Below are 9,467 nucleotides of genomic sequence, written 5' to 3'. Positions count from 1 at the left end.
GTCATTTTCTGAACTTACCAGCCTGTTGTAACTGTTTTATCATTTACCTTTACCCACTCTGGTGATTATTTATCAAAAATCTCACTGTTTAAATAACATTTTGTTAAAGTACCAATAGTCAACCATAAAATAATGTCGCAATATCGACATCAAGGTATTTGGTCAAGAATATTGTGATATTTGATTTTCTCTATATTGCCCAGCCCTACTTTGTAGTTTCTCTAAATGCTCTTTACCCATTTACTATTTAAACTTTACTGTTTTACCAACACAGAGTATAATTAGCCACAAGGATATCAAACCCAGGCATACTCAGTCAAAGCACTAGTTATAACCATCTTTTTTTTTTTTTACCTTATTGTGTATAATAAATCCATGTTTACGAGGTGTTATGACATTGCACACAATAATCCCATGAGTAACGCAAAAAGATTATTATTAATAACGATTTAATAAACAAAGATTTACCCTCCTCTATACACTGGTTTGGATAACCTCATTGGTGAAGTTTAGTTTTGCATCACCTTATGATAATTTCATTGATTTACTTCCTCCAGTTCAAGTGTCACGCATGATTTTAACACCACGTTTACACAAGATGTATTAAAGCTTCTTGTTGGAGTCATCTCACGTCTGCCTGACAGAACAGATATTTACCATATATATATATATATATATATATATATATATATATATATATATATATATATATAAATACTACATATTATCACGCAGCCATCTACACTGGCAGCAAACAGCTTGAACTTCACTCACACTTTACACCAGTAACTGGTCCCAAACTGGGTTTTTAGGCTTTAAGTTGATTTTCTACAAACTTTAGAAGATAAGTGCACTACAGAGCAAAGCATTTTCCAGGCTCCAAGGGACATATTCTACCTCGTTTTGGGGTCCGACTGAAGCACTCCAAAATTTCGGCCTTTAGAGTCCATGGTGATGCTGACAGCTCTGTGGACATACGGGAGTTTCTCCAGGCGGATTCGCTCATACACCGTCCCCGCATCCGAATGGCCACAAACCTCCACACTGCACTCTTCGATAAGAATAAACAGATTTCAAATCACTTCTTAAAATCCGAATTTTTAGAAACTTGATGAAATGATTTTCTTCAATGCTGTGTATCTTCTCTATTTGTATCCTTCTACACTTTTGTTTTAACTCTGATAAACTTTCAAAGGTGTATCTTTAGGTCACTCATTTTATTTATCAAAAGAAAATGGTAAATTTCTAAGTGCTATACAAATTGAAGGTTTAGTCCAATGAAAACTATTTAAATGAAACTGACAATTGCAAAACATTGGCAAACTTTATGATTCTATATACACCATGTTCCTAAATTTCTTACCTTTCTTCTCCCCATACTTTTTATATTCTCCGGCCCACACGCCACTGAAGCCCTCCCCCTCCTGAGTCACAAACATCATGCCATTCTTGCTGAGAGCTATGTCCGACATGAAAACCTGACGCCCATACGCCCACCGGCACTGTCTCACTGAGCTTCCAGAGGACCGCCAGCAAACACCGACAGGAGAGAAATGGCGGGGGGGGGGGGGGGGGGGGGGGGAGATTTAAGGCAAGTTACACAGACAAGTATTAGTCACCATTTTTATCTATAGGAACCCAAACAGGCTAGCTTGCTTTGGTATGGTATAACTGTCTATGATACATTAAAGGTTAGATAACAATTGGGGCAATATAAATAACAATGTTATACATTCTGCTTGAGTTTCTAAATGTTAGCGCAGTGAGAGATGTGAGATTCAACTACATTTAATAACTGATTTGGGCCAAATAGGTAATTCTTCTGTCCACAATGTGAACAGAGTAAGAAGCATTTCCTCTTTCTTACTTTCTGAATGCACTTACCCTTCCAGCTTCATCTAATGCCAGAATGGACACCTTTTCCCCTCCCCCCTCGTTCAGGAGCTGTGGAACCACACGGTGGTCCAGATTACCACCGCTGACCAGAACCTTCCTGATGTTCAGCTGCCTGAAAGAGACCAATCAAAAGGAATGATTAAAAAAACAAAAAACATGAAAACTAACAAGACAGTCTCACATTCAAAGCATATGTTTAATACACTTAATCATTTCATTTGTCTATCTTTGGGTCAAGATATACATTTCTTGGTGGAAGATGCTCTTGAACACCTGCATTCAAGTGAGTCCAGTGTGTTATTGCTCTTTAACTGACAGGCACGCACTTAGTCCACTTTCCAACACAGACACTCAGCGTCTCTGGCGGCTTGAGATGGTTGCACATATAAATCAGATCCATGAGCATTGACAAATGTTGAGAGTACAACCTTTCATTCTTTACAGTGATAGCATCTTTGCATTTGTCTGACAGATACCGCCAACCTTGTCTGTCATCACAAGATTTTTTTCTTCTTTTTTTTTAACTTTGAATTGAGTAGTGGATTTAAACAAGACATTTGCCCAATTATTCTGCAATGGCATGCTGGATTTGGAGACAACGTGCTCAAAATCAATGTAGAAGGCGTATTTTGTGATTTTGTGTATGGCAATCTTCAGATTTTGGTATAATAAGTTTGTTCCGTGTATTGCTTTGATTAGATTTGGGAAAAAACGGATATAGAAAAAAAATACTAAATTGAGTTCATGCTGATTTTGAATGCTGTTTTGGTTACAAGTCTTTTAATCCAATGGAATGAAGCTTCCATTTCACTTAAAGACTTGTAACAGGCTTTTCTTGTTTTTGCAGTTTGATAAGGGGTAACCATTATGTCCTATTTACCTTGAAGCCATTTTCTTACACTGGTAGTCAGCCAACAGGTAGACGTCCCCCTTCTCAGTCACAACCACTGTTGCTCCATCACTAGCTGCTGCCATAGCTATGGTGACATCCTTGTGGTATAGGGCTGATACCTGCCGGGGCGCTGTCACACACTTCTCTCCATTAGGATCAAGCAAGTAACCTGGAGATCAAGACACAAAGTACAAAATATACATCACATTAACATATCAAGTTACCCATATACAGTGTGTGTGTTTAATATGGGTTTTTACTCAAAACAAAAATAAAAAGTATCATGATAGTCTTGTGTGTCATCCACCTCTGACATGTTGGAGGGTCTTTCCTCCTCACCAAACAGAAGTAGATAAACATTTGCACTGTTCTATCCCAACAAGATCATGCTTGCATGCTAAAAAAAAATATTACACTTCATTACTCTGACACCAAAGTGTGCCACACTTAAAAGCAGTGCCATTTGCACTCTCAACACTGGTCTTGCTGACATTTCAATGTTGAGGCTTACCCAGCTGGCCCCCATTGAGTCCCATTGTGTAGACAGCCTCCCTGGTCCACAGCACTGTGTGGAACCTTCCTGCTGCAACTCCAATCACTGTCCTGCCTTTCAGCATCTTGGAGAACACCTACACAAAAAGCATACCACAGAGACATTGAAACTATAGAATACAGAAGTGAAGTGTTTAAAGACATCAAAGATCATTATTAATGTGTTGGTTGTGTAAAATACTCAATCCCTCTCAAAAGAAAACTTGCATACTATGAAACAGAGCAGATTAAAGAAGTCCAAACACATCATTTCATTAACCAAAATGACCAATCTCATTTGATAGACAAACAATGCTTGTTGCATGCACTGCAAAATGTAATTTGCCCTCTTCCATTCTCAATCCTGCTACTTCTTACCTGTTTAGGGACATGGGCTGAGGCAGGAGGAGGAGCCAGACCTAGCTGGTGGAAGGTGTTGAGGCCAAAAGTGTACACGTAACCTTCTTCTGTCAGCACCACTGTGTGGTCTTTAGCTGCCGCCACTTGGGAGCAGTGGTGGGACATCAGACCCTCCACCATCCGGGGGACCTGCACAAAGGAGTGAGATAGAGAACATAATGAGAGAGTTTAATAGGGGGGAAAAAAACACAGTGTACAAAACATTCAGCCCAAAAGAACATTGTAAGCTCAATGTTGAGCATTCATTGGTATCTATTTGAGTTTGTCCAGTATAAGCTATTGAAGATTGAGAGAGAACTTGTGACAGTATCCCATGCCTGAATCTTTAGCACCAGAACAAATCCCTGTGTAGTTATTTAAAACTATTTGCCAGTGATTCTGTCACTCAAATGGCACTGTGACAGGAGAAGGCCCGCTGTTTTCTGCTGCGAGAGCTAATGTGAAAGGACAAGTCTGGTGATTACATTACATAGCATGTCATTTAGTTGACGCTTTTATCCAAAGCGACTTCCAGTTGAGTAAGGTTTTTTTTGTTTATCCGAGGTGTAGTAGGAAGAGATGTGTTTTAAGCCGAAGGAGGGAGAAGTGTAGACCTTTGGCCATCCTGATGTCAATAGGGAGCTCATTCCCCCATTTAGGAGCCAGGACAACAAACAGTCAGGATTTCGTTGAGTGATTAGTTGTCCCTCTCTGTTAGGGGGCAGAAAGCAAGTTGGCTGATGCAGTGGAGTGGGCGGGTTGTTCTGGATGTATGCCATATGCCGTTCCTGTATGCAAGTACTACTGTCTTGAAGCGGATGCTTTTTAAGCATTTTAAGGGAGCGGAAGAGCGGTGTAGTGTGAGTGAACTTGCGGTAGTAAGATGTAAATGTGCTGTATTTATATAGCGCTTTTCTAGTCTTAACAACTACTCAAAGTGCTTTTACATCTACAGGATACATTCACCATTCACACACATTCATATAATGTGGCCGAGGCTGCCGTTACAAGGTGCCACCTGCTCATCAGATAAACACTCACACACATTCACACTCCGATGCTCAGCACCGGGGGCAACTCGGGGTTCAGTGGAATAGGACACTTCAACGTGGGACTGCAGGGCCAGGGATCGAACCACCAACCTTCCGATTGGCAGGCAACCGCTCTACCACTGAGCCCCAGCCGCCCCTAAGACAAGTCGAGCTGCAGGGGCTGGATGGTACATGCAGGCAGGCCAATCAGGAAGGAGTTGCAGTAGTCTAGACGTGAGATGACTAGAGCCTAAACCAAAACCTGAGCTACCTTCTGATGTTATGCAGCATCTATCTACTTGCGCTGCTTTAAAACAGTCTAGTGCAAGTGTCAAACTCAAGGCCTCCGGGCCGCAATATTTTTTAAAGGCTAAGTATGTGTCAAACCAAAGCAGAGACGTCCCGGGCCTATAAATGCTATCCCACAGACTAAAGAAAAAAATCAGTTTGCCACAGATCCTTGCAAAAACAACAATAATCATTGTAACTTTCAATGAAAATGAAATAATGATACACATATGATCCTTCCCTTCCATATCTCGAAATATATCGCAATCGTAATGTGTCAAAATAACTGCAATTAGACATTGTCCTCATATCGTGCAGCCCTAAATCTAATGCAATCCAGTACAAAAGCTGTGCCACATACTCTACCTTTACAAAGCTTATAATAGAGACAGAGCATTGCGTCATACTCTGAAAGCCACGCCCACCGGGGGGTGGCACACAACTCTCCATTAACTCGCGTGAAGGTTCCTCCTCGTCAATTTTGTATGCTACCGAACAGAAAATTGCCTAAAAGCTTATGTGTTGTGATATTCACTACCAACAGGCTAAATAACCCATGACTATGCTTTTAAAAGCTGCTGACGCTAAAATTAAGCTTTTAGGAAGACAAAAGTGGAATCAACAGGGAGAATGGGAAGACTGTGGGATCCTAACACTAAGCTAACCATATGTTCGACGTAAGGTTTGCAGCAAGCATTTCGTTACCAAATGTCAGTTATGGACTGACTATATGTCTGTAAGTAAAGCTAACACGTAAAGTCGTACACAACCATAGCTTAGTGTCAGGATCCCAGTTTCCCCATTATTCTTGCTGATTCCTCACGCCTGTATCCACTTTTGTCTTAATAAAAGCTCGTTTTTTCAGGTCTGCAGCTTATAAAAGCTTAAGTTATGTGTCCTTTGCATTGTTGGTAGTGAGTATCACCACAACGCAGCCTTTAGGCATTCATCTGTTGTTTGCTAGCAGACAAAATTGACTAGGAGGAACTTTCACACAATACAAGTCAATGATAGTGGGGGCGGGACTTAAATGTACTCTGGCACATCTTCAAAATAATGCCATATAACAAGTCTCACCAGATAAGTCTGTTCATCTCCATGGCCAAGTCGTCCTCCCAGGCCATGCCCACAGGTGAAGACCTGGCCTTTCTGAGACAGGAACACAGAGTGGAACTTACACAAGACCACCTAAAAAGGGACAAGAAAAGATTAAACATGGACATAATTGCAATTTTTCAGTTTTTGATATTTATTAGTATTTTAAAATACTGGACATTCTATTCTAAGGAAAAAAACTGAGTCTGAAGTTTGTGCTAATTAAGGCTCTTGTCATTATAATTTGGACCTCAGTGGCTTCTTTTTCCATGCCCTTCAGCCAAGCCCTCTTGTAGTAATAGTAAAACACTATGCCAATAAAGGCCAGGGCACAAGTGGAAAAGCAAACATCATTACTAATACATTGCTACCCTCAAGCTTTCAATAGAGCGCAGGGATGTTTCCCAAAGTATCACATTGATGTGGACATTTACACGTGCATACACATCAGTGTAGTTTATTTAATTAAAAACATGTCATTGTGGAATTAATATTTAACCTATGGCACCTGCTGAGTTAGGCTAGGAAGACAAAGACTAAATGCAGTGCCACTGGGTCATTGCGTGGTCATGAAATCAGATCCGATCTGTCCCCCACTAGGCTACATGAAATGTCTCTGTATGACAAGTCCGGCAAACACAGGGTTTCTTCTTTGTCCACCAATAATACAGGTAATCATGTCTTCACAAATACACACCCCACATACAAATACTAGGTCTTAATTGATTACAATGACACCATGTCTAACACAGTCATTACTTATTCTACTATAACTTAGCATCTGGTGTGTACTCACATCACTGGGGGCAGTTGCACTGGTGCCAGTTGCGTATTAACCACATTAAGAGTATCCACATGGCAAATGCATGTAATTGTAGCCAGCCTGGCACCAAGCATAGGCCGGCTGACACACGCCTGACACACAAACCATGCCCTCAGTTTGACTCAGTCCCACAACATTACTGATACTCCAGATAACGTACCATGGCTCTATAACCACTAGCTTTATTTATTTATGAAACATAAAGCTATCAAGCAAAACTAATATTTTTACATCTGTGGTCTGAGAAAGTATGAGCCAGTATGAGCCATGCTTAGAGGGAAAAGCTTTTAACAAATGCTGCTTTACCCCTAAGAGAAGGTTGTGTTATACAGGCCTCTGGGGAGGTAGTGTTTTGCTGGTTTACCCAGGTGGTGTGCCTTATCTGGAGTACCCATGTGCATTGGCTTTTCTTAATGCAAAACATGTTGGCATAGAGTCGAAGCATACAGTACAGTAGGGCTGGGCAAAAATCTAATATCTTATGTTTTTGACTAAATGTATCAATGTTGATACTGCAGCAATATTGTAGGGTTGACAATTAGTGCTTTAACAAAATATCAACATAATGAGAGTTTTGATAAATAAATACCAGTAATGTGGATACAATGACTAAGAGGGGAAAGGCAAATAAACCCTTAATCTGGTAAGTTCAGAAAATGAGATTACTTTACTGTAATGTAGCCTTGAAAACCAGGAAAAGATTACACTTGGGACATATCACATTATCCAAAATCAAAGACGATATCTAGCTTCATATATCAATGTCGATATAATATTGATATATTACCCAGCACTACAGTACAGTAAGGGGCATTACTGGTGTGATGCATGCATGTGGGGTTTTCAGGGAAGGGAAGCCCTATGCTGTAGGAAAACACATTCTTACTCCCAGGGGAACAGCAGTGTGTCGTAAGCCTACCTGCTTGATGTAAACCCCCGTCCTGGCAAACACATCCACAAGCTCAGGGTGCTGTCGGCTCTCCTGATTACCATGTCCGAGACTGAAATTAGTATTGTTTCCCCATGTGTATACTTCAGTTGGGTCTGTAATGAGAAAGGAAAAAAAAACATTACAAGGGCAGTCACTTCCACCAATGCTTCCATCTGAAGCTTGATTTAACCACTGGTCTTTTCTGCTATTAAAAAAAAGATAAGACTTTACAAACCCTGTGTGTGTGTGTGTGTGTGTGTGTGTGTGTGTGTGTGTGTGTGTGTGTGTGTGTGTGTGTGTGTGTGTGTGTGTGTGTGTGTGTGTGTGTGTTACAAAGCCCCTTTCTCAACAACAAGGTGATTCATATAAGACATAAAAGCAATAAAAAAGAAGGCAACATAAAAAGACATAAGCATTAAAAGTGTAAAATAGAATATAAGATAAACATATACTAAAATAGAATAAAAACCGATCAAACTAAATGACATCCTGTTCTTCCACAGAAGGTACAAAATCCTTTTCTATATAATGTGAAAATCACATTTCATTATGGCTAGAAAGACATGTGATGTAGCACAGGGAAAGTTAAATCCCATGCATGTACAAGTGTGAAATGCATCATTAAACAGAATGAGTCATCATCATGCTAATAAGCCCGACAAAAACAAAAGAGTCAATAGTTTTGCCACCAAACTTATACTGATGTAATGTGGCGTATGATGACCCTGATGAAGGCCACAAGCCCAAACATGTTGGTCTCACAATTAAGTTGTTCATTATACTACAAGTGTTGCTGGAGATTCACACGTTTTCCATTCTTCATGCAACTTAGGTGAAGTTGTGACCGATATCCCAACGGGTTGCTTTTTATAAAAAAATAAATAAAAATAAAAAAAAAATCGATAAGACAGGTGTAAATAGACAGGTAAAGGGGAACAAAATGCAGCAAAGGGCAGCGGGTATGAATTAACCCCGAGTCACTGCAGTAAGGACTCAGCCTTGAGTATATGGGGCGTCTTGCCATTGTTTTCTTACCGGTGTTTTTGAACACAACATGTGATGGTCTGTCCTTCATTGTAAGGTCCAGGACAGAGAGACCCTCCTTGTCATGAGTGGAAAGTAGTCCTCCATGCTGAAAAAGTCAAGAAACAAAAGATATTCAAAGTCAAGTCAAAATCTTTTGAAATAAATTTTCACGTTGTTGCATTATTTGACCATTTCAAAGGGAACACCCTGAACAACTCAACAGCACATTCCTAGGTGATCCGTGTTATATACCTTGACCAGCGATATAAGACAGTGGATCTGTCCGTAGAAAGCGCTGCGATGCAGAGCGGTCCAGCTGGACTCCTTATCCTTCACCATCAGGTCAGCACTCTTGCTCTCCAGCAGCCACTCCAGCAGGGTCTTCTTCCCCAGTGAGGATGCCAGGTGCAGGGCTGTGCGACCAAAGGCATCTCGCAAGGTGGCCGCATTGTGGCAGTGGGAGGTCAAGAATGCCCGCAGCTGCCCCTCCGAGCCGCCCGTTAGTGCCGCTACTACCTCGTCTGCATGCTGCTGTGAGCGGCATTTGGGGGTGCA

General features: G+C 40.8%; 1 protein-coding gene across 1 annotated transcript in view; it reads right to left on the bottom strand.

Annotated features, from left to right (window-relative positions):
• Positions 1-9,467, bottom strand: part of ibtk (inhibitor of Bruton agammaglobulinemia tyrosine kinase) — a 27,118-nt gene that overhangs the window by 16,136 nt on the left and 1,515 nt on the right. The window contains exons 2-11 of the mRNA XM_032517874.1: positions 9,165-9,467; positions 8,922-9,018; positions 7,875-7,999; positions 6,115-6,225; positions 3,698-3,868; positions 3,300-3,417; positions 2,777-2,957; positions 1,881-2,008; positions 1,364-1,537; positions 898-1,051 (exon numbers count right to left, since the gene is read on the bottom strand). The exon at positions 9,165-9,467 is cut by the window's right edge and continues 606 nt beyond it. Of these exons, the coding sequence (XP_032373765.1) occupies positions 898-1,051; positions 1,364-1,537; positions 1,881-2,008; positions 2,777-2,957; positions 3,300-3,417; positions 3,698-3,868; positions 6,115-6,225; positions 7,875-7,999; positions 8,922-9,018; positions 9,165-9,467 (1,562 nt within the window). The remainder of the gene's footprint in view (positions 1-897; positions 1,052-1,363; positions 1,538-1,880; positions 2,009-2,776; positions 2,958-3,299; positions 3,418-3,697; positions 3,869-6,114; positions 6,226-7,874; positions 8,000-8,921; positions 9,019-9,164) is intronic.

The sequence above is a fragment of the Etheostoma spectabile genome, chromosome 6, assembly GCF_008692095.1.
Source record: "Etheostoma spectabile isolate EspeVRDwgs_2016 chromosome 6, UIUC_Espe_1.0, whole genome shotgun sequence".
Taxonomy (NCBI): Eukaryota; Metazoa; Chordata; class Actinopteri; order Perciformes; family Percidae; genus Etheostoma; species Etheostoma spectabile.
This window is presented reverse-complemented; position numbering and strand designations above follow the sequence as displayed.